At 45.1% G+C, this 25,768-nt stretch overlaps 1 protein-coding gene and 1 long non-coding RNA gene across 2 annotated transcripts in view; both read right to left on the bottom strand.

The window, feature by feature from the left end:
- Positions 1-21,498, bottom strand: part of LOC122877860 — a 34,213-nt gene extending 12,715 nt beyond the window's left edge. Inside the window, exons 1-2 of the long non-coding RNA XR_006378365.1 lie at positions 16,349-21,498; positions 7,424-7,501 (exon numbers count right to left, since the gene is read on the bottom strand). This is a non-coding gene — a long non-coding RNA (uncharacterized LOC122877860). The remainder of the gene's footprint in view (positions 1-7,423; positions 7,502-16,348) is intronic.
- A 667-nt stretch (positions 21,499-22,165) lies between these two features.
- On the bottom strand, positions 22,166-23,869 carry LOC122877856 (growth arrest and DNA damage-inducible protein GADD45 beta-like). Its single transcript, XM_044200008.1, has 4 exons — positions 23,573-23,869; positions 23,348-23,449; positions 23,005-23,227; positions 22,166-22,837 (listed from the first exon to the last, which is right to left on the bottom strand). The coding sequence occupies exons 1-4, from the start codon at positions 23,614-23,616 to the stop codon at positions 22,724-22,726; spliced, it is 483 nt and encodes a 160-aa protein (XP_044055943.1). The 5' UTR covers positions 23,617-23,869; the 3' UTR covers positions 22,166-22,723.
- Positions 23,870-25,768: the final 1,899 nt, after the last annotated feature.

The raw sequence follows: 25,768 nt of genomic DNA, 5'->3' as shown, positions 1-25,768 counted from the left end.
TACGTCAGCGTGACTACCTGACCAAGTGGCGGCCTCTGACGCCCTGCCAATGAGAACGGGATGTTTACTGAGAGACTTTTCAATCAATGCAACAAAAGTTGCTAAAAACTTTTACTGAAGTTTACAGTTTTGAATGCAGGACTTTTACTTGTAATCGAGTATTTGTACAGCGTGGTGCTGAGATCTTTTAAAAGAGATCTTCTTCCAGCGCTGTTCAACGTTATAAACAAAGTAATTAGTGTGTGTGTGTGTGTGTGTGTGTGTGTGGCTGTCCCGTGTGTTAAACGGCGACAGGTGAGCGGTGTCCGCTCAGCATGCTGGGAATTCCGGGGGTCGTGACCTCAGCTGACCTCTGACTGTTTCACACCTCCTCAGGTAAATGAGCACAGGTGTGCAGCCTGAGCGCTCAGAGGTCGCTTCAGTCCACAAAGAAAACCCAATATTGTGTTTAACAGAATCAAAGCTTTATTAAACCCACTCAGCTCAGTTTCACTGTTGAGTTTATGTGATTCTGTCAGCAGCCGGTGGGGCCGGGTTTCGATACCGATACTTCATTCGATACCCATCGTGTGAATGGAAGCGTTCAGTTCCTCCCCGTCCAAATGATTTTCACACAAATACATTTTGAAAGTGTTTTTTAAATTCGTGCGCAGGAGAAGAGCAGCGAGGCTGCACACCAGACCGGCCTTGTGTATCAGAGCAGTGGAAACTTTCATGCTGAAGGACTACGAGTGTGAGTCAAGCGTCGAGGCTGCGTTAGGCTGCGTGGCTCTGGTTGCGTCTGTTTTACAAACCAACTGCAAGACAACCAACAGCCGGCGGCGCTGCTGCAGCGGGTCGTGAGCTGAAGTTTCCCGGTAAACACGCCGATCTCTTCTGGCTCCGGAGGAGCAGCGGGCCGGACTGCCGACTCCGTCAAATCCACCGCACTCGACTTCACCACAGACTGTGTGTAGCTGCTAGCTGTAGCTGCGGTAGTGGGCCAATCACACGTCGCATTAAATCGAAGAACGCTTGCAGTGATTGGCTGCAAGCAACACCGTACAAGGAGTAATTTTTTTCTCGATCTGGCTACAAAAAGGATCGAATGCAGGATTCGTCTGACTGGAGACGTTTCGACACTACTCGGTCCAGGTTATTCCGGTCGATACCTTAAAGGTGGGGTCTCCAATACCACAACAAACACCATGATACAGAGCGAACAGCGACTCAGCAAGTAATGTAACTAACGTTAGCTAAGTTGTGGGTTAGCTCAGCTAGGTTGCGGGTTAGCTTAGCTAGGTTGTGGGTTAGCTTAGCTAGGTTGTGGGTTAGCAAACCGTCGCTACAGCTGCTGCTGCGAAGCTAACAGCCAGAGAGGACGAGACGGTTTCCCAGAGCGAGCACAGCAGCTCCAGACAGCGACGCTCACAACTCTCCTGCTGCTACAGCTAACATCACAACAACAGCAGATCCTGGCAAACTAGAGAGTCAGCTGAATGTCCGCGGGCAAGTCGTTTAACGTCACCTGACACACAAATCATGGCTGCAATAGTGTTGTTTCTAATACCCAGGCCTAGCGGCCACCGATCAGCACGGAGTGAGCAAGTGGAAAAGACTTCGTCTGTCAGGCTGCCGCAGAGGAGACGACCACAGACACTGGAAGCTGCTCTTTTCCCTCCTGAAGAGTCTGACCAGATCAGACTGAGACTACGTGAAGTCTCTCAGCAGGTCAGACGAGTGTTCAGACTCTAATCTGCTGCTGAAGCTCGCAGTCTGTTCGCACAGGGGAGTTATTGGCCGCCTGTCGGCTCCAGCGCTGCAGACATTTTGGGTGGGCCTGTGTGGGAAACAAGCCTCTGACTCAGCGCCAAACTCCAGCCAGGATTTATCATTTTTGTTTATGAAGATGACAGTAATTAGTGCAGGTTTACCTGAAGCTCAGGTGAACTCAGTCAGCTGCTTGCTGCTCTGCGTTCACTTCCACCCTGATATTAAAATACCTCTGACGGGAAAATATCTCTCATCTGCCTGCAGGACGCTGCTGCAGCTTCACACAGTCACATCTTCAACTCAGATGACTCCAGACTGATGTTTAATAAAAGAAACAGCAGATTAAACTCACAGGAAACTGGAAAAACATGCAGCTGTTATTATTGTGCATTACAGAAAAAGAAGGTATGGAAGCAACAGAGCGTCAAACTAAAAGTTAACCCAGTCGTGGTTCATAAAACAATAGTAAAATTAATTATGTGCATTGAAATGTTTGAGAATTAATGTGTGTGACAATGTATTTCCCAACACGACATTAGCAGGAGAAAACAGCTAAACAGGAAGTAGATTTATTGTGAAAAAGTAACGATAAACAGAACAGTGGGTAGCCAGGAGGAGACTTTTATATCCAACAACCTTTGTTCAGGTCACGTCTTTAAAAAGTTTTCTTTGGTTTGACCGGGATTAAAATCAGAGTTAGCCGAGTTAGCTCAAGCTAACTGTTAAAGTCTGCTGATGGAGGTCCATCTGAGGACACGTCGTCCCGTCACCACACCAGTCAGGTTTCAAGATGCTAATCTTGCTACAGTAAGCTAACTGACGAATTAAACGTGATAGTAGAAATGTTCTGTTAGCAGCTCTGTCTAACACAACATACCTCAAATTACAAAACGTTATGCTAATAACATTTAACTAAATGAGTAAATAACATCAGTTAGCTTAGCATAATCAGATATTTCCCGCTCATTATAAACTGTATGAATGCTATGCTAACTCTGAAACACAGATTTCTCCATGTACGCAGACAGAAATATTACATAAATACGGACATTTACAAAGATTTATGTTTTGGAAGTTGTGCTAGCTTGTGATGCTACAGTGACTTCCTGTTTACATAGTTGATTGTGCCTGATTGGACAGCGCTACAGATGTTTTCTACAACAGATTTACACATTACTAAAGTCTTTACTGGCTGAGACGTTTCTTAAGTTTTAATGACCTGATTTAGTGAATCACTAGTTAGAAACTAGTGAGTCGTTACTGAGAGCTCAGTCCTGGTGTACAACAACAGAACTAAATATCATGCAAAACTGTTTAATCTGCATCTCTTGTAGATAATCAGACAGCTGAGTTCAGACTGCCAGCTCAGCTCCGACAAACTCTCAGTTTACAGTTTTCATGCTTCACAGCCTGCAGACGTCGAGACGCAGCCGTCCTCCGCTCTGTCGGTCTGTCTGAGGACGCTGACGGCCTCTCTCCTCTCCGTCTGGCGTCACACCGGTCTGACATTTGGACCCGGGGTTTTTAAAGCGGTCCGGCTCTGGTCTGAGTCAGAGCTCATGGGGGAAGACTTTCGTCTGTGGGCTGCATGTGTGTGTGTGTGTGTTTGTTTGCGTGTGTGTGTGGGTCGGTGTGGTGTTGTGTTTGCGTCTGTCGGCTGCAGGGCGAAGCCTGGAGTCTGCTGTGGGTGTTTCTGACTTTACACTCCAGAGTGACTGATGAAACCAGCGTGAGTCACACTGAGGCTGGGTGTGTGTGTGTGTGTGTGTGTGTGTGTGTGTGTTGTAAGGTGTGGGATCAGATTCCTGCAGCAGCTCTTGTTTGTTCTGGGGCATATTTTGGGATGAGCTGTTTTATGCTGCACGCTATCTGCACATTTTCTTCCTTCCACTGCAGAGACAAGCCTCACCATGTGTGCTTTCACAACACTGTGTGTGTGTGTGTGTGTGTGTGTGTGCGTGTGCGTGTGTGTGTGTGTGTGTGTGTGTGTGGTGTTGCATCGACTGGCTCGCTGCTGGCTCGGCAGCTCTGCACACTAAAGCTACGTTCAACAGTGAAGTTAGAGACGGTGGAGGGAGAAGTACTCAGATCCTTTATTTAAGTAAAAATATTACTAATAACTACTGATACAAGAGAAGTAAATGCCTCTTTCAGAGTGATAGATTATGGAGCCTTCAAGGTCCCGAAAGATGATATTTTTTAATCTTGTGCACACAAGATAACAATTTGTACACACGCGTTATTATCGTGTGAAACAAGATAAAAAATTGAGTGTCTCTGCTGATTTTTATTTATTATAATCTCTTCAAAGTACATGATGACTTCACGTAAATCCCAGCAGCTGTTGTGCTGGACGCAGTTTTGTCTTTTGGAGCTTCACCAAACTGTGAACTATAATTAATGCATCCAACTTCACACAGTTACAGTCGCTGGCATCAAATGAAATGCAAATTCAAATTAGAGTAACTGCTGCGTTTATACATGAACGAGCAGTTTAAGAGTTGGAGTGTATGTGCAAATGATTCGGATGCACAGATTCCTTTTGTTTTTCCGAGGAGGGGGGAGGGCTGTGGTTGGAGCCCCTCCCTCTGCAGGGCGAGGCCTGTGGTGACGGTGGTTTGGTGGTTTAGTGGTTCGGGGTGTGAGGAGGGTCTTCAGGAGCTGCTGCTGTGTGTTTATGGGTCGGCCGGGGCAGGGGTGTGTTGGGATTGGGTGGGGATTCTTGTGGTGGTCGGGGGTCTATTTTAGTCTATTTTTGTCTCTTCTCCCCCCCGATGTCCAACCAACAAAGAGAAGGGGGTGCAGGGGGCTCAGTGAGGAGCTGGTTGCTGGTTGAGTGATGGACGCAGTCAGTTTCGTTAACAAAAACTATGACAAAAAATTGTTCGTCAACAACCTTTTTTCCATGACGAAGACGAGCTAAAAATAGATCTGTGATAATAAAAACTTTGACCAAATGCATGTTTTGTTTTGGTTGACGAGTCGGGACTGAAATGTTAGTGGCGGGCTATCGGACACTCACAAAATGCAAGATCTTTCCCCCCAGCTGTGCGTCTGGTCTGCCAGAATATAATGCATCCCTGTCGCCGACTGACGTGTGGTGCTGTCCCAAACCAACGGCGAGGTAATGACGACAACATCGGAATAAAAGAACAGATCTGTGGAATCACTTTATTTATAAGAAAGGAAAACACGATGCGCTGTAGTGACGGGACACGCCCTGCGGCTACGAAGCAGGTGAGAAGAATACGTCCAACCCGAAGAGACACTTGAAGTCCTGACGTTAACTAACCATCTACGTCTGCTAACGTTAAGTCAACGTTTCGGCTGTGTCAACTTGAGGCAAATTTGCCACCAAGCCAAGTTGGCCTAGCCTGGCTAGAAGCCAGACTTTCTCACAAAAAAAGGTTTCAGTTTGCGGTAATAAATGAATGAATGAGCCTGGCTTCCAGGCTAACGTTGGCTGGGTTCATGTGTTAGCTAACGTCAGTTCGCTAGCTTCAAAGCTTGTGAGTGAAACATGCAGAGCTCGACAGTTAACATTATAACTGGACAAGTAAACTTGTTATTGAAACATACGGGGAACAAACGTGTTGGTTTATAGCCTGCGAGTTTATTTATTTATATATTCGGACAAGAAACTTAATCATGCTGGATTGGTTTTCGCTTTCTTGTCCTTACTCCAGTCCTTACCAGAAAAAGCTTAATGGCAGCCCTGAACATGCATCGCAGTTACTATCAAGTCAAACTTGTTTCTAAGATTACGCAGCAATTTATTTGGAAGATATTTGTGGATGGTTTCTCAGCTCTGAGGCCAGGAGGCATATTGATGACTAATTGTTTCAGCACAGGGACTACCGATGAAAATGAGCGTTTAGCTATTTCTGGGACAATGCATGTATTATCCCTGCTAAATAAACAATCAGTCACACGCAAACACTACTTCACCCAGACGAACTGTTTCTCAGGAGTACTCGGGTCTTTTACTTCAGTAGAAGTAGTAATACCGCAGTGTAGAAGTACTCTGTTACAAGTAAAAGTACAGCAGTCTCAGCATCAAAATAAATTTAAAGCAGCAAAAGTGAAAGTACTCATTAATGCAGAATAATATATATTATATTATTGGATTCTAATTATTGATGCATTAATGTGTTGATCAGCTGGTGAAGGTGGAGCTCATTTTAATGACTGTATCTTCTGCTGGGTAGCTTGTAAATTTCCCACCAAGGATCAATAAAGTTTTATCTTGACCTGTAATAATCATAATTCATTAGTTGATTTATATTTTGTCTTAATAACTTGAACCTGCAAAGTAACTAAAGTTGTAAAATAAATGTAGTGCAGTAAAAAGTACAAGATAATATAATATAATATAATATAATACAAAGAGCCAAAAAGTGACCAAACATCTTCATCATCGCTCTGAAGTTCAGCTCTGTGTCCACATTCACACTCAACATTACTGGGCCGTTGCATCACTTCCTGTCACAGCTTCCTGCTCTGTAGCTCAGGTGTGATATTGTCTGCAGGAGGCGTGACGCTGGATGAAACTTAACCCTGAGCTCTTGAATGAAGCACACCACAGAAGAAGAAGCAGGTGTCGTCCCAGCTGGAGAGGACGGACCTGAACCGTCTCCATCCCTTTTGTCTCTGTGACGACTGATTGGCTGTGACGGCTACTGCTCATTAAGTGGGCGGGGCCGGGAGTCAAACTGTTCTCTGGTTAAACTGTCAGTCAGAGCTATTGTCAGGAGCTAACGCTTGTTAGACACATAACCACGGCAACAGAGACAAAGGACTGATGTGATTCTACCCAACTGCGTCTCCTGGAAATTACGTGTATATAATACTAAATTATAATCTCTGCCTGGATTATCTTGAATAAAGCAGCTCATTCATGGACCGCAGGTCAGAGGTCGGGGGACAGAGTTCAGCAGAGAGCAGATTCACATCCTGAGTCCCGTCTGTGGGTCATGTCAGAGAAAGATGGTGGTTCCAGTTAAATGTTTATAATCCCGTCGTGTCTGCAGACTGTTTCTGTCTGAACTCAGACCAGGATCTGTCTCTGACATGAACCCAGACCAGGATCTGTTTCTGTCTGAACCCAGACCAGGATCTGTCTCTGTCTGAACTCAGACCAGTATCTGTTTCTGTCTGAACCCAGACCAGGATCTGTCTCTGTATGAACTCAGACCAGGATCTGTCTTTGACATGAACCCAGACCAGGATCTGTTTCTGACATGAACCCAGACCAGGATCTGTTTCTGTCTGAACCCAGACCAGGATCTGTCTCTGTCTGAACTCAGACCAGGATCTGTCTCTGACATGAACCCAGACCAGGATCTGTTTCTGTCTGAACCCAGACCAGGATCTGTCTTTGTCTGAACTCAGACCAGGATCTGTCTCTGACATGAACCCAGAGCTGAGACTCTGAACCACAACGCAGTTTCATGATGTTGACGTCACGACCAGGACAACAAATGAAATCCGTGGTCAGGGAACATTTCAGTGACACGTTCTGCATCAACATTTAGCAGCTTGTCAGAAACGTTCGTTTACAACATTTCCTCATTATGTTGATAGAAAAAGTCGCCTTCGTGTTTCTTTCAAACGTACCTGTTGCAGAGTAGCTGAATATAAACCTGATTTCTAGGTGAAAAGGTTGTTTTACCTGCAGCAGGATGATGGAGGACAGACAGCTGAAGACTGCTGCGTTCAGGTGCTGTGGGGAAAGTCCAGCATCCACAACCTGCAGACAGGATTCAAACCCATAAGATTAAAGAAATTAAGACCTTCAGCTGACCTGGGCTTCCTCCTTATGAAACATGTTTGATATTTCTGTTTTACTGGTAGAATGAGGCTCTGACTTCTTCCATCTTTAAGATGGAAATTATGCTCGTATACATAAGAAGAGATGAAGTCTGTTTGACACCTGGTTATAACTGTTTATCCTCAGGCCATCATATAAGCGTGGTGAGATCATTCATGAACAGATAAATATATATAGTTGTGTATCATCTGCATAATAATGATAATGAACGTTGTGTTTATGTATTGTGGTCGCATATAAAGGTTAAACAAAAAGGTCCCAGAATTATAATGAAAATGTTGATACAGAAGTCAGTGCGATCACCAGTCGCTCCCGCTGAGTCACAACACTCTGCAGCATCTGAACACATGAAAGCAAGTCTTTTATCCTGATGGGTCAGTGAACGCAGCAGCAAACCAGGCTTGTGGTCACATGACGTCACATGAGGATCCATTCATGCTGCTGCTCCATCACACAGAGGAACAGACTTTATATGACCTTTAGTTATTTTCATCAAGTGAGTTTGATGTTTATTTAAAACATGTACCCAAACTTGTTTAAGTTTTAAACATTGAACAGCAGCAGAAGCAGGTTTGTGGCTCTAATGGAGACAAATGGTGACCCCGTAAATTAAAATCTCTACCGTTCAGCTGATAATCAAAAAACTGTAAGCCAGTTTTTAAAAGATTGTTTTTGTTGTTACAAAGGAACAAAAAAATTAGACTACGTCAACAAATATTAATGTGAAAACAATTTGTGTTTCCAGGTTTCAGTAGAGACGTCTGTCCACAGTGAGACACCTGAACAGCATGAAGACAGGTACATCTCTTCTATTTTCACACATTCTTTATTTAATATTTTGCACACTCCATCCTCTTCATTCAAACTGCAGCTCGTTTCATTTTTAAAGAGATATATTTTACATATTTTTAATTGTAAATTCTTATTTTATATGTATGACTCTTGACTTTTGCAGAACTTGTTTTTTCTTTTCTCGTACTTTGTTTTTTGTGACCGTTATGCACCAAAACGCCACGACACGTTCCTCGTATGTGAAAACTTACAATATGCACATAAAGGAAACAAATACAAGCTGAAAACAACAACAGAAATAAACAGATTCACGGAGAAAGTTAGAGACGACTAAAGTTTGTCTTCTTAACTTTAATGTCACAGTCGACTCAATGAGCAGCCGAACATAAGCTCCATTTTGGGGAGAAAAACTCAGTTTTAAAGATGCGTTCAGTGTTTCTGGCTTCGTGAGGACAAACGCTTCTTTCCTCCTCTCTTTCTTCTTCTTCTCTTATTTACTTCCCTCCCTGTATTCTTTCTTCCTTTCTTCTTTATAAAAACTCTTTTCTGACTTACTGCCCTTCCTCTTTTAACATGAATCATCTTGTCAACATGACAATAAAGTTGTTTGTTGTGTTGATGTAAACACACGGAGAGACTCTGATTGGTCGGGCTCAGCAGTGTTTGTTACGAGCTGCCTGCTGTAAAGAGATTAGTCTCACTGCAGGAGTCTCAGCTAGCGTTAGCATTAGCATCAGCGTCACATTATCATGTGACTGATGGAAATTTACACTTCAGCTCTGTTTGCTTTAACATTCTCATTTCCTTCATTCGTATTCACGTCTGCTGCTCATTGATCACAGCTTCCCAACTGATCAGTAACATTTGATTTCCTGCGATCAGCTGTCTGACCTCAGGGATCAATCAGAGAGCAGCTTTTTAAAACGTAAAAGGAACAAAATGAACAGATTTTTATCTCCAATTACTTTTTACATTTTTTACAATGTAAATAAACAGTTATTTTATTTTATTTCTTATTTAATTTTATTCTTATTGTTTTATTTTTTTTAATATATTTTTAATCTACTTTTTACTGTTTGACTATTTGTCTTTTACCTTATTCAGTATCTCAGTTTTTACTGCTCACTAATAGTGTGAATTCTTCTGTATGGGATTAATAAAGTGTCTATCTATAAATCTATCTATTAAACTATTCAATCAATAGATTTATTAATCGCCACATGGAAAATCTTATAATTAAGTAGAATGTATTAACAAACTGTAAAATGTCTAGTGTATATATATATATATATATATATATATATATATATATATATATATATATATAAAGATAAATGAATTATTACATAATTAGTGACATTGTATTTATACTGTACTTCACCATCTACCAGTAAACCCACTTGGTACTCGACACTTAGTTTATCTTATACTTATACCAACATGTTACTTAATTTATTTCTGACCTGTTTATAGTGTATAATATCGTTTTCTCCTGTGTGCACTGACGTAAAGACGAGCTACTGTAACAAAGAGTTTCCCTACGGGGATCAATAAAGTATTTCTGATTCTGATTCTGATTCTGAAATTAGGTTTGATGTCTTCAGCTCCTCACCTCACCTCCCATGATGCACTGGGCTCACATGACAGCGGCTCCCTGTGGTTTCTCTGCTGTGATTGGTCATGTGAACAGAGAGAACGAGCAACGTCATGGACGTCATGATGGTCAGAGAGCGACGTCAGGTTAAAGATTTCACCTGAGAATCACCTGAACTCAGCAGGTGTTCTCACACGCACACACACACACACACACACACAGGTCTCTTTGATCCTCCTCCATTCACACTGAAGCAGCAGGGAGTTCAGCTCAGACTGAAGAGTCGAACCAGATTTATCTTTATTCTTCATACACAAACAGACCAACATCTCTGGCAGCTAATAAACATAAACTCACTGCAATAAATGTATTATTTCAATCATAATCAATCATCTCATCGTCTCTTTAACAAACTCTGAAACTCTGTAAGAGTCAGTTTGAAGTTGTCGTTGAGATTCTTCTCAGGTCAGTTTATAAAAACTATTTTCTCGTGGCGCAGCGACCGGAGCAGAAGAGGTTAACGACACAGTTCCAGTAATAATCTGAGCGACGGTTCCTTCATGTCAGCTGCATGAATCAACAACAACATCCAGTAAAACTCTTGGGAACTAAGCAAGAGTCCCAACTTTACGTGCTATCAGTGTTTGTACACGGTCAGATATAAAATACCGCTCTCACACCTCTTCAAAGCTTCAACGATAAAATACGTATTAAAATCCATCCATCAGCCTGGCAGAGAACAGGAAACTCTTTCCTCGCTGTCAGAAGTGTTTTAACTCACCACGTGCTGTCTGTAAATGTGCTGTCACGTCTGAATAAAGTTAAAAGGAAGGAAGTTTAACAGATGAAGCCAGTAATGTTACAGAGCGTCAGGAAAACAACGACAGACTTTTGGACTAAACAGCCTGTTAATGTTTAGAGACAAACACGTGACGTCCTTAATTAGAAAAGATGGTTTCATGACTGTGTGTGTGACCCAATAAACCCTTAGAATCAAACACATTTTGTCTCATCAGCATTCAGTACAAGTTTAAAGTTCTACAGAGACTCGTGCACACAAGACTGTGTCGTCTGCATAAAAATGGATATTAAGTCTGAGTTGGAGTAATATTATTATTTAGGCCTATGTAGCTTTTGTTGTTGATATATGGATTTTGCAAAGAAGCTCAATGCTGAATATCTGCACAAACTTTTACACTTGAACACTGACTCAACTGTCTTCTGGACATCATGTTTTAGAAACCGAATTTCCAGAAAACGATCCAAAGACAAAGACACAGAAGAAGAGGACACAACGAGATGTGTTAATGTGAGGAAGGTTACAGCCTCCTCATCGCTCCACACAGATCTAATGTTTTCAGCTCTTCATGCTTCATGTACGTCAGCAGTTATTCACTCAGTCTCAGTTTCTGGTTTTATCCACAAACAACTTTTACACCTCAGACAGGAAATTCTTTCTACAGATGTTTTATTATCTAATTTCTTGTGTTTCCACTTCAGTTTTGAATTGAAAATGAGTTTCATCTCAGATGTGAAAAATGTCACTCTTTTACTGACAGACAGAAACACTGACCCTCGTGACAAAGATATGATGAAATATCCAATTTTCACGTTTAGAGTTTTATATGTAGGGAGCATTATAATCCAAAGAGAATCTGACTTCAGTGATTTGTCCTGAATACAATTTTTAAAGACTTTTTCAAACTCTCTTTCTCTGGAAATCTCCTTTTTTTCCAGGTTTTTCCAGGCCTGTCCCTGCAGACCCTGCAGCTCCTCAGTCAGTCGGTCAGTGCAGGTCTGGAGTCCTCAGAGTCCCTCTGGTTTGTGGTCTGGAGGAGAACCAGAAGCATGGAGGGGGGAGGGAGGGGACGTTTGGTTTGAGATCAAAGTGTGGTTTGGGTGGGTGGGGTTAGACTGGTGGTTGGTGGGGGTTACCTCAACACATGGTCTGTAATTGTGGGCTCTGCACACAGAGAAAGCAGCCTCTGTGATGGTGTTTAGATGAAGCTGCTGATGCTCTCTGATTGGTTAAAGAAAGAAAAGTCAGATGAGGAGAAAAGAGAAGAAGTTGACTTCTGTTCGTTAAACCACTAAAACTTCACAGACTCATTCTGTTTCTACAAACTTTGTTTTATTTTCTAGTGGAGATCCTAAAGTTTTCAAATACTGTCATTAATCACCATAAAACACATTACTTTATTTGAACTCACACACACTCACTTTCTGTTTAAAGTGAAGTAAATAGAGTTCATTGAATTAAAGATATTCACTTGCTTTAATGTTAAAGAGCCTGAACCCTTAATAAACCCTTAAACTGATAAATAAGGGGTTTACTGCCCTGTCTCGCTGAAAGCTTAATAATTATTAACATCAGTTAGTTTTTTCTTCAAACATGGCTGAACTTTTCTTTCTGCACTAAAAGATTTCTTCACTATTAAGTTTAATATTTTTACTTTGCAGGAAATAGTTCTCCTCAAACTAAATGAAGCTTTTCTGCTTCTGTTTGGCCCATTTTTCAGACACACACACACACTCAGTGGCCAGTTTGGCTGCCAAACACAGTGGAGAGTTGGGAGGGGTGGGGTGGGGGGGCTGAGGGTGACTCTGCGGCGGGACGGGCGGGGAGACGCCCGGCTCAGTAAATTTAGCCTCAGCTGGGATAAAAATAGCCGTCGGCGTCCTGGAGAGATATTTATAGTTCAGTTTGAGCTGCAGAGAAGAAAAATCTTCCTGTTCTCCGAACTTCAGTTTCTTTGGCATCAAATGTTAAAAGACATTATGTGTTTGCTTAAATTGTATTTTTGTCTCTTTATTTAATGTCTCCTCTTCGGCTGGGAGGAACACATTGTTGTTGGTTGTGTCTCAGTTTACTCGAACCCCTATTTATCCTTAATAAGCAGTATATAAACATTTCATAACCACGCTATACTGTAGCTGTAAGCAGCTAAAAGGACACATGGAAATGTTTCTTAATATACAGTTTTTGTCAACAATCACAATTTCTCCTATGAAGACATATTTTATATTATTACAGCTGTGTTTTACTATATTATCATTGATTATCTGTTTTTTCATCTGCCTCCACTTCTGTCACAGGAGGAGTTATAGTTGTTAACACATACATTCATAAACACTTTATACTTTATATATGAATGCTAAAAATGTGTTACCAAGAGGCATGCAATAGCTTGCTCCTGTAGCTGCCTTTATTGGGATCATTTAGTGTTTTAAATGCAGATATGAATAAAAAAGAAATATCAAATCAACGTGAAAGCAAAACAAAGTCTTAAAATCTTCCTCTGAATGTTTTATAAAATACATTTTGGCATCTACAGGGAGCTCTGAGGACCAGAATGCATTGCAAATGAAGCCTCCAGGTTGTGGTTTTTATTTTGGTCTGGAAAAACTGGAGGACGAGCTGGAGAAGTGGGACGGAGAATCCGGGCGGAGGTGGTTTACGTGAGATGTGGTTCTGCAGTTTCATCCTGACGCTCTGCAGCCACGTTTACACGGCCTGGAAAAACTGCCATGTGACTCACATCAGACCAACATCTAAACATCTGGAGTCTCTGATTTTCAGTGTTTGGGGTCAGTAAGTAACATTATTACACAAATACTAATTATTCGTATTTTTAGTCAGTTTGAGTTATCTGACAAACATTTTCTTCATCTTCTGGTTTTTCTGGTGTCTCCAAACTAACAATAGAGCTGAGCTGGAAGGCGACGCTTTCGATTCACCAGTCGATCTACGCTCCAACCGTCGCCTGTGGTCACGAGCTTTGGGTCGTGACCGAAAGAACGAGATCTCAGATACGAGCGGCTGAAATGAGTTTAGAGAGGCATCCAGAGCCACTGCTCCTTCACGTCAAAAGGAGCCAGTTGAGGTCATCCAGCTGGTAGGAGCCCCGGGGTAGAACCAGAACATGCTGGACTTCAGGCCACCGCGACCCCAGAGAAGAGGCCGAGGATGGATGGATGGATGGATGGTGTTGCCGTACACGACACTTAAAATAGCTTTTTTCTTTGTCTGTGAAAAGCTGATGTTTCTAGAGATACATGGTCTTTACAGGACAGCGGATGTGTTCACACAGGTTTGCGTACAGCCTGTGCAGTCATACATTTGCGGCTTAGCACTCAACAACTACAGCTCCCATGAGGCTTTGCAGCAGGACATCATGTTCAGGGCATCAGAGATATGAATCCTTTTTAAATGTTATGTAAGTCTCCACCAGCAGCCGCGCTGAGGCCTGAAACCCGGAGCGCTGAATGAGCTGTGACAGTTGGACAGTAGGAGATGCGATTCAGCCTGTCTACTGACTTGTTACCATGGCAACAAACAACAGAGCAGCCTCCTGACTTTATTACCTGAAGGACAGACACACCTGAGAGGTTGATATGAGGACAGAAATAATCCTTGTCTCCGGAAGCCATAAAGAGTTTTACAGCAGCAGAGAAATGAAACCCAGAACAGTAAACAGCGAAGGTGAAGGGAAGGTGTTTGATTGGCTGCTGCTGTTTGACCTATTTCTGATGATGAGGCTGTAAAACTCACCTGCTGCCTCCAATGTGATCTGAGTGCAGGTTTCTGGAGCTGAAGCTGTTGCCTGGTAGATCTAATCCCCCAAAGCAGGATTTAAACTCTATAATTTGGCCATGACGATAGGTTTCTGAACTGGTTCCAAGTCAAGACCAACAAGTCTGCTGGTCCCGTTTAAACCAGACTAAGGGTCTACAGTCATGCTAGCAGCTCTGTGCGGCAGTACACGGCACTGCTTTAAGCTAAATGCTAAACATCAGGATGCTAACATGTTCAGCAGGTGTTCACCATCTTTGCTAGCTTAGCCAGCTGAGGCTGATGGGAGCGCCAGCAGCTCTGCAGGTCAGAAACCAAAGTGTCGGACGCGTTAACGTGTCGACCTGATGGTGGCGCTAGATGGAAAGTCAGAGGATCAGCAGAGTTATTACAGTTCATCCTGAGGGGAGCACGAACGATGAAGCACGTCTCATCACAGTCCGCCCAGCAATTAAACACACTGAACGTAATCTGAGGTTTTCGAACAGGTTGAGTGGAGCCGGACGTTTAAAGTGGAAACACGTCAGTCTGATAGAAACACACAGGAAAGTTTTCAGTCAGTGGTGAGACACACACACACACACACACACACACACACACACATGCACACACACAGGAAGTGGTTTAGTTTCTGGTCTGTGTGTTCATGTTGCCGACAGAGTGATGAACACATGAACGTTCGGCAGGTCGACATTAATAACTCACAACATGAACTGAGCAGTAACACAAGAGTCTGTCTCACCTGTCTCACCTGTCTGAAGCTTTATTCAAACTCACACAGCTTTATTTTAATTTGCACAGGAAAACAGAGGTGTTTTCACAGGTAACTCAAGTCTTGACTATGACCAAGAAAAGTCCCAAATCGAGACCCACAGGTCCAAGTCAGGAACAGCTCCAGACCAGCAAGTCCCAAGTCAAGACCAGGGTTGGTGATGATGCAGACAGAATTTGAATATTTGACTTGGATTTTTGTTTTGTTTGTTTGTGTCTTTGCTGCAGCATCAGACCTCTGACCTGCTGAGGTCAAAGGTCACTGTTTAATCTGCATCGATCAGCATCTGCGGCTTCCTGCCCTGCCCGACAATACGTCTGCTGTGACGACATCACACAGCGGCAGCCAATAGAGACGTGAGGAGTCAGAGGTCACTGTGGAGTCAACAACAATGTTTTCATGCAGAAACTGCTTTTACCTGCTTTCATTCAGTGGTGTTGACAGCTGCCTTCTAAAGTGCCACTTCTAAAACAGGTGTTACATGATCATTTCATTCATTGTCATATAAATCAATCACTGAAGTCACCATAAGGGAGCACAAAACAAGGCAACAAAAATAGGACATAAAGACACTTAGTCCCCATAGTGTGCATTCAGGTTAAAGTCCCCACCGGGATATAAGAACATGAAACACACACACACCTGAGGATCAGAGGTCCCCACAGGTAGAGACGGCTTGGTTTTAGGGTTCAGGTTCCAATTAGGTTAAGGTTAGGGTTATGGTCAGGGTTAGGCGTTTAGTTGTGATGGTTAAGGTTTGGGATAGGGGCTAGGGAATGCATTATGTCAATGACGGTCCCCACAGGGATAGTGAAACAGCAACGAAATCGGAAGAACTGTGGATCTGGGACTGTGATACTGAGGGGGACTCGTGACAACGCCGGCCCAAACGTGCGTTCTTTAAAGACTACCAAAAACCCAAAACTGGAACAAGGTTTTCACACGACAGAAGTGATCACCAGCTGCAGAGGGAATCCCTGAAATGGAGGGAATGGTTTTGTGTGAAAGGACAGATTTACTGGCTCAGTCTTTTACCTCTGACTGAACCTCCTCCTCCTCTGTGACTCATCTCTCTGAAGCTGATCCTGAAGCAGCCTTACATGGTCAGTGACGCGGCAGCAGGATCTCCCTACGTAACGTGTCGACGCGTCGACGTGTCGGTCGGCTCGGCCTCTGCTCGTTATCAAACAAAGACGGCCGCGGCTCCGGGCTCCCGCAGCTGCTCGGCCCAACGGCCCAATCGGCGGGCTCCATCTGTTTCCACGGCGACGTGACGCAGGGCTGAGAGCAGGGAAGCCTCCTCGCTGTGTGTGGACGCTGCAGCCGAACAGAAATGAACTGTGATACACATTCATCATGAGCGTTGGTATAAAAATAAAGCTGCTATTCCTGAACATCGTGTGCTGAAAACACACTGAACACACACACACAGAGGGTCACATCACATCATCAGTCATATTATTCCATGAGTTGCCTTTTTATAGGTTATTAAATGTAGAAGTGTAGAAATGTACAAGCTCTGCCATTTGTCATTTACACCTCGTTATTATTATTGTTACAGAAACTCTTTGCCTTTAATATTTCAGAACACTTCCACAGTCATCAAACCAACCCTGTCTCCTGAAAACTGCTGCCTGGGTTATGTTTTTTCCAGTCCAGGAAGTGTTAAGTTCGTATATGCACAGAGGTCTGAAAGAGGCAGTCGGGGTGGATGGTAAGTTCAGGACCAGAGTCCTCCCTGTTGTTAGCTAGCTTAGCTTTGGTACAGGTTCAGGGAACATGGTGGCTTTGGTTCAGTGTTGTCTCATACTTACTTACTCATTTTTAACCATAAAGACCTCCATCTTTCCTGAACCTGAACCTGAACCAGGCGCTGTGAGTGCTTAAACTCAACCACAAAAACCTTAATTCTCCTCGTGTTGGCAGAAACAGGATTCAGGTAGCATCACATTTCTTTCAAAATGCATATAAACAACTATGGAGCTGATTGCGCCTCACCTGCGCGTTGCTTTGGATGAAATACCGCAGTAAAAGTACCTGATTACAGGACTGACAGTTTCTCTCAGTCACTCCCTGTTCTCTCCTCTCAGCACACACTGAAAACCACTATGGGCGTGTAAAGTCATTAGCGCAGGTTGGTACATTCCTTCCTTCAGATCAGATTAAAGTCATGTGACCTCTCTGCTCTCTCAGTGACGTCCATGTTTCTGGTTCTGCATCACTGATGCCAGATCAGTTCGTATAGTTCGGTGTACAGTCAGGGTGTGAGCTGTTTGTCTTCGGCAAGTTCACCTCCTCACACTCACTGTTGATGTGTATAATATGTAACCACGACAACCACTGTCCATAAATAAGAGACGCATTTCTTACTTACTGATTTATGCACCTCTGTATGTGCTTGTTTACACACTGAACACTCGTATGTGCAGAATTATGGATGTAACTTTTACACGTATGCACTATCTTGGCATGACAAGTTTCGTTGTAAGCAAGTATAATGACAATAAAGTTGAATTGAATACATGAACACGTGTTTTGCGCATATCAGCAGTAATCCTACTGATGCAGCAGGACTTTTCATGGTGCTGATTCACCAAAACGTGAAGAAATGGGGCTACGCTAACTGTGCTTACTGTCTCCATGGCAACACCAGGTGTGTAAAACTGTGCTAGAACACGTTTAGTAGCGTTCACATGCAAACTGATGGCATTTCTGAGACGCCCGAGTTCTCCTGAAGATAACAACGCATGACATGTCCAGCTGAGAGACGCAGCTTGCAGATGCAAAAGTCTGCAGTTAGAGAGAGTTTTTAAAAAAGCCCAGGGTTCAAAGGGTTAAGGCGTCTTGCCGCCGCGGTCAGGACTTTATAAACTGAAACTGCAGAAAGTGTGAAGAGAGGAAACCACCAGAGCTGCCGAGAGGCTTCAAACCAGAAATCTGACACGTTCAACATGTGGAAAAAGTTCTGTCACAAAGTCTCCGTGACAGTGAGAGTCGTTATTACGCCTCAGCGTGGGCGACACGTCCACGTGAACTCAGATATACTGACAGTCACTGTTGCATCTTACTGTGTTATTGTGATATTTTCCTTCAGGCATCAGATTATTTCTCTTTCTAAATCTCTAAAGTCAGTTCAGGTCTGTATCTGTGTGGAGTCGCGGTCCCCGTCCGCCCCGTGGCCCCAGCAGGGACGGGCTGGCTGCCAAAACAAACAGGCCAGTGGCGTCAGCAGAGCGGCGGAGTCCCCGTTACAACAGGATGTGACATCAGGATGTGACATCACGGGCAGAGGCCGGAGGCTGTTTGCAGAGAGTTGGCTGCAGAGCTTCAGTTTACAGCCCAGCAGGTTACACACTAACACACACCGACACGCAGCTGGAAGGACTCAGTGTACTCTTTTAGAAATATCCAAATCGCTCAAAGGAAAACACCACAGGAGCAAAGAATAACCTTCAAAGATCAGGAACATGAGAAAAGCACATAGCGAGCCAATAACGTGCTGTTCTCTGCTGTTTTATTCTGCTCAGTGATGGGGAAAATACTGAAATCCTGCCATAAAGATGCCGGACATGTTGTACCTTGTTAGCTGCAAGCCAGAGCCGGGAGGCACGGCGCTAACGAACACGACACGGAGGTTAATTCTGCACTAACAGGGCCGAGAAGCTAACTCTGTGCTCCTTTTTATATTTCTGTTTCTACAACAAAAACATATACGTATATTTACACGTACAGTTTAAAATCCTGGAACAATCAACAACAAGGAGGCCTTGTCATCTGTCTCTAATGCTAACAATTTACACAGTTTACCGGCGTCCTGGTAGCCTAGTTTTACTGCAGCGGGGGCCTTTGTGTTATTCCTTTTTTTTTTTTGTCTATTTCTACAATGCTGATTATCAAAATAATGGAAAAGATTCCTCCAAATCTTCTTCTTAACATTTTTAGGTAAAGCCATAAATGGAGTTAGCTTTTAGGTCAAATTAGCATCTGATTCCTGTAAGCTTCTGGGTCCCATTAGCTGCCCATGTGCAGGATTAACACAATGTCATCAGAAGTTCAGAACTGGAAGTCATAGGTCACATTAGCATATTGCTAGCTTTTAGGTCCTGTTAGCTTAGGGTTTGTTTCTAGGTCTTGTTAGCGCAGCTTAGAGTTAGCTTCTAGATTCTGTTAGCTTAGAGCTTCTATCTTGACTCCTGGCTTCAGTCAACTAAACCCAGCTGACTGCCAGATGAATGGGTGGCTAACCTGTTAGCTAACGAGATACAACATGTAAATCAGAGAGACTTGAAGTTGTGACGGACTGTCTCTGTACTGGACACGCAGAGCTTTGGACTTCACACTTGAGACTGACAGTCAACAGGTCTCAAGTTTTCAGAGTCAGAATCAGAAAAACGTCTTTGTTTGATGCAAAGCGATGGACATTAGTCTTTGACGGGACTCACACAGGTACACATAGAATAAAAACATGCATGAATACACACACGCAGCACTGAAAGAAAAGCGTATGCATATATTTACACGTCCAGTTAAGAACAGTTTAAAATCCTGCAACAATCAACAACAGCCTCACATATTATAATTTACTGTATTTCTGCATTGAGCCCCTCAGCTCATTTTAACGACCGGCATCACGAGACCTGAAAGTCCTGCGGCAAGCTTTTTTAAGAAGACTTGAAACTGGACATGAAAACTCTTCATGAGAACAAAAGATCGGCTCAAACCGTTCCTTTTGAGCCCTCGTCGGCGTGAAATCCTGCAGACTGGATCTCCTGAAACCTGCCTTTTGTTTCTCTCTGATCCTTCAGTCAGTGAACCTACCACACCCTGCACACACACACACACACACACACACACACAGTTCAGGTTAGTTTCACCTGTCTTTTCAGTGCAGTTGCATCAGAGACTTCCTGCTTTTATTCTCCAACTAAAGGAGAGAAACTTGCTGAGCCCACTTTGACTTCCGTTTGAGAGAAACATGAACAGCATCACTGAAGCGTCTTTCCTCCGCCTCACGTCCCGAGTTCACCAGAAGTGCAGAAATTCTCACCGATGCGATTCGTCGAGGCTTGACCGCAGTAACGTCGCTCTCTGCAGCTGCTGTAAGTCTTACCTTCGTAAGTCTTCGCGGCCCGTCACCTCCTCACCTGTCGAAGCTCCTCAGACCCTGCACTCCCCACCGCAACCCCCGACCCAAACCCCACTGAGACTTTTCCCAGCATGTTTTGTCTTCTTGTCGTCCAGATCAGGGCCTGATCTAATGTGACCTTTTGTTCTACTGACTGGTAGGAAAAAGAGAAACGTCCCTTTATCCGCCTTGAGAGCAGAAGACACTGAGTTTCAGACCTGCTGTTTTACAAGAAGTCACACATGATGCTGTATCTGTGAACTTTCCTCCGTATTTAGACTTTGGGAGCTACAGTTGTAAACTGCACGTGTCCTGTGTACTTGCATGAGAAAGCACAGGTGTGCTCTATTTGATGATCGTTGAATTTAATCATTGAATATTTGCTTTGGACCTCAGTGTGCAGATGTTTCTTTGAGATGACACATAATAAAGACAATAAAAACGCAAACTTGAGCCAGTAGAAGTGACTCATCGCAGCACTGTACTGCAGATAGTGTTCACATGCAGGAACAGAGGGAAGCCCCCCTCCACCGCACACCGCTTTCCCTGTGGTCTTTCCAAATGAACCAACCAGGCCGAGCTTCACCTCCAGCTGAGCAGAACCAGAAACACCGACTCCAAACAGCTGAGCAGAACCAGGAGCTAACTCCGTCTGGAAACAGATGACCTCCTCGAAACCTCGCACAAAAATCAAGTGGCGTTATTGCCTAAAGGAGCAGTTACATTTTGAAAGACTGGAAGCAGGGAAACTGCGAGCCTAGCTCCATCAACGACAGAAACTCCACCAGCGAGGCAGCAATAAGAACAAGCTGCCTTCATCACGGCTCTGAAAACACACACACACACACACACACGCACCATGGAAACCGAGGAGGTGTGAGATCGCCGCCAACACACTCCTCACTCCTGCAGCGATCAGGCCGACTCTGATTTTCTGCTTTAAAACATTTCTCACATCTCAGTACATGGCCAAAAGAATGTGGACACCCGAACGTGTTGAAATGTATTTCGAAAACACACAGGCAACCGAAGCAGAGAGGCTGATTTTGGGTTGGATCTTGTCTCCCGTCCTGTCTGACAGGAATAAAGAGAGTTGCAGTAACTTTATAAGCGTGACGCGTCCTACAGTTTACAAGCGCAGGAGACAATACTGGACTACAAAGTGAAGACACATTTGATTGAGTCTGAAACTATAACAGTAACTTGTGATTTCTCCGAGCACGTCCTGAGATCTCAGACCTGTAGTTTGCTCAGCTGCAGGACGTTATTCAAATCCGAGGAAACCTGAGAGTCGTCATGACGGTGACGGATTTGAAATATATATCCGACACACGTTAGCATGAAAACAGCAGAGGGCCGAGGTCTGATCCCTGTGGTACTCCAAGGGGGGAACTGACAGAACCAAACCAGGAAAAACAGACACCACCGGAACAGAGGTGTCCACATACTTTTGGCAATTTAGTGTGTGTCACCTGGGTGTTGCAGGTTTTTCTGACATTTTAGAGAACAAACGTTGTGATTTTTCCTCCTCAGGTTGTTTCACTCGATGGATTTTTAGGAACCCGAAGAACCGAAAGTGAGATTTATTTTACCGCCACTGAATGAATACCAGAGGGAAAATATTTATTATTAAATGTTGTGAATCAGCTGTGATCGTCACTGTGAGATGAGTCACACACACACACACACACACACACACACGGATAAAACACTCAGAGATCAATAACTTCTTTCAATAATTTATTCAGCACATAGTTTAAATAAACACGTCACATATATTACTCTGCTCTTTAAATAGTCAGCTGTCACGTCAGTGTGGAACTCCATTGCGTCACTAATGACAAGAAATACTAAAACGTGACGTCACGCATCCTGTGACGTCCTCAGTTCAGGTGTGAGCAGACAGGTGAGCAGCTGCAGCACCTGCGGCTCAGGTAGTCCGGAGCGTCACGTGCAGCTCCTCGGTTCAGTTCGGTCACGTGACATCCAGCTGCTGTCACTCGGTCACGTGACATTTCATTACACATCTTCGCCTCTCTGCAGCTCCAGGACCTGAGTCCTCCTCTCAGAACCCGTCCGGTACCGGTTCCGGCATCTCACGCGCCCCCGGCCAAATCAATCACCCAATCAGGCAGCAGGAAGGCCCCGGTCCGGTCCGGTCCGGTCCCTCTCTCCACTCAAACGCCGTTATTCCTCCTCAGCAGGAGCGCGGCTGTCTGGACTGTTTCCGCTCGTTCTCACCGCTCCGCAGCGGTCCGGCTCGGCTCGGCTCGGCCCGGCCCGGCTCAGCGGTCCTGCAGCTCCAGGCAGGGCACCCACTGGTTCCTGCAGCGGCTCTCGTCACAGAAGCTGCCGATGCTCTGCAGGGCCTGGCACTGCAGCGGCTGCACCGGAGGGTTCTGCAACACACAGCGGAGGACACGGTTAGACTCCCGGTAACACGCACACACACACTTATTACGTAATCATCCGTTTGTTTAATTTGCGTCTTCAACAGTTTCTACATTGTTTTAAACAGTTTTGTGCTCTTCACTTCTCCTTTGCTCCGGGGGGAAGGTGGACTTACCGTGACCAGGATGCAGTGCAGGTCCCGGGGCTCGTTGCCGTTGCTGTCCTCGGTGTCCTCCTCCAGCAGCTGAGCCAGCCGCCTCATGCCGGACACCCGCAGGATGTTGATGTCGTTGTCGCAGCAGAAAGCCTGCAGCAGCGTGAAGTGGATCTGCAGCGCGATGTCGTCTTCGTCCTCCTCATCGGTGGCGAGGACGCACAGGACCACGCTGTCCGGGTCTCTGCGGGGGGCACAGACCGGGGTTAGCGTCAGCACCGCCACATTCTCACATCAGAAGACATTTGTGATGGCAAAGCTGCGGCTCGTGTGTGTGTGTGGGGAAAAAAGAAAGCAAACTTACACGTTCATGAGTTTGGCGGACTCGTAGACTCCCACCGTGAGGCGGTCCTGCCGCTGCGCCGCGACCAGCAGCTCCTCCAGAGCCTGACTCACCGTCTCCATCCTGCAGAGACACAGAGGCGGTTAGAAACATGCAGCGCGGCCACAGGCTCAAACATCCGGCCGGAGACTGAGGGACGCGTCCGGACGCGCTCTGCAGCTGCGCAAATACGCATCAGTAACTCACCTTTTCTCGGTGCTGTTGGATCCAACTAACTCCTCCAGAGTCATGCTGAAGTCAGTAAAATAATCCACAAGGTCCAGGGTAAAGACAAATATCCACAGCGTTACAGTCCCGGAATAAAGGCCCCGCGAGCGGTAATCCAGCCCGGTCCAAAGGTCCGTGAAGGCTTCGCAAAGTCAGAGTAAGTCCGTGCCGCGCGAGTCTCCGTGAGAAGCGATCTCTGCCGCTGAGAGCCGAAACTCTCCGGACTTTATACTCGCTGCCCGGCAGCTCGCTGCCTGATTGGTCCGCCTCTGTCAATAGATTCCCCCGTACTCTGCGCCCATTGGCAGACGCCGGTGATCCCACGTGGGTGGTTTCGGAGAATCCCCCGCTCTCTCCCTCCTCCTCCTCTTCCTCCCCACACTGACTCTCCCGGTTCGTTTACTCGGAGTTTTTCTTTCCGAGTGAAGGAATTTCCAGATGTGCCTCCCTGCGCCTTTCCCCGGATCCCGGGGTCTGGTCCCGGTGCACGGGGAGAGCCGCGGAATGCACCTGAATCACAGCCGGACGAAAGAAAGCCTCCACCGGGCGCTGCACGCGCACACCGCGTCCGCGCGCAAACACGCAGACACCGCCGCACAGCAGCGGCGACACGCGCATTCACGTGGGTTTCAAACGGAGTCTGGTTCCTGCAGAAGCAGGTGACCGGTCATGTGTCGGAGCACGCGCGGCGGCAGAGCCGTTTCTGCGTTGTGTAACGGAGGCCGCGCGGCGCAGAGCGGCGGCAGAGCGTTTAGATAAACACGAGGCGCTCAGGTGACAGTCTGCTGTCTCCACGCGCGGACTTTGGTTTGTTCTTGCAGACGGTTTGAGGAACACCCGGGTCCGGGTCTCCGGGTCTCCGGGCCAGGAACACCCGGGTCTCAGAGCTGAGGCGTGACGCAGCCGCAGAGTCTGACCCATTATCATTATTATTATTATTATTGTTATTATTATTATTATTATTATTTGAATAAATGCACTCAGTCATTCTGCTGCAGCTTCTTGCACATGCGTGTTTCATGTGGTCCCCCCCCCCCCCACACGATATCAAATCCTGCAGGACTGATCCGGACTGCCTGCACAGTGAAACCGGGTCTCAGACGCCCCTCTGCGGCCCCGCGGTGACACTGCAGCAGTGAAACCAGCAGGGCACGCTGGGACACGCCGGGACGCATCGAAACCGGTTCCCGTGCTGAGGGGGGGGGGGAGTCCCGGAGGCGCTGTTGTTAGGTAGCTGGGGGTTTGGGTGCTTTAAGGGTTTTTTTAGCAACACATGGAGGATTCGGGGGGTTTCTGGAGGTTTTTGGAACTGGTGCAGGGGGTTTTACAGACTCTGATGGACTCTGATGGATCCTTCAGGGGTTTCCAGATCCGACAGTAGTCCAGAAACAGACCTGCAGGCTGATTTAGTTTCGGATGAGTCACTCGTTATTTATTAAAAGCTGCTTTTATATATTCTCCTCAGATATTAATAAAACCCCTAATCCTCAGCCTCTGGTCCTGTTGTGCCCCCTGCTGGTCTGATCCGGATCCTGCAGGAGGATTTATATACTCTTGTTTCAGAATCCATTGTTTCTTTAAGGCTTTTAGACTTTAAAGCTTAAATTTAAGTTCATTTAAAACTCGAGTTTAAAGGTTTAAAGTGAACATTTAAGGGCTTTTATTGTGAAAGATTAATGCTCGGCACACTTTTTAAGAATTCAGATGAACTTTGAAACTTCTTCATTTCCGGTTGATGAGTTCAGCTGTTTTACATTTAAAAGGTAAATCCGCACATTTAGTCACGTGATGGCGTTTGAACCCTTTAATGGATCTTTTCACATTAAATCGCATCACCAGCCTCTAAAAGACTCCGTGAAGTCTGATTTAACGTTGAAGGCTGAACTCGGCACAGTGATTGATTGATTATTGATCAGGTATCGGGAGTTAATCAGCGGCGAACCGCAGACTGATGAGGCTCGTTAGCAGCCAATCACAGCTTCCATTAATGAAAAGTGTGAAGCGTTGATTGGATATAAACCGATCACATGACCTCTGATGAAATCTATCGGCGCTCCCAATCGATACCTCAGTCTTTAATGTGAAAATACTGATCACATGACTTCGCTAATAACGTGTCGATGGCTTCATTGATCACGAGTCAAAAGACAGAAACTGCAGATTTAAAAGGTGAAT

Source organism: Siniperca chuatsi, linkage group LG6 (assembly GCF_020085105.1).
Source record: "Siniperca chuatsi isolate FFG_IHB_CAS linkage group LG6, ASM2008510v1, whole genome shotgun sequence".
NCBI lineage: Eukaryota > Metazoa > Chordata > Actinopteri > Centrarchiformes > Sinipercidae > Siniperca > Siniperca chuatsi.
This window is presented reverse-complemented; position numbering and strand designations above follow the sequence as displayed.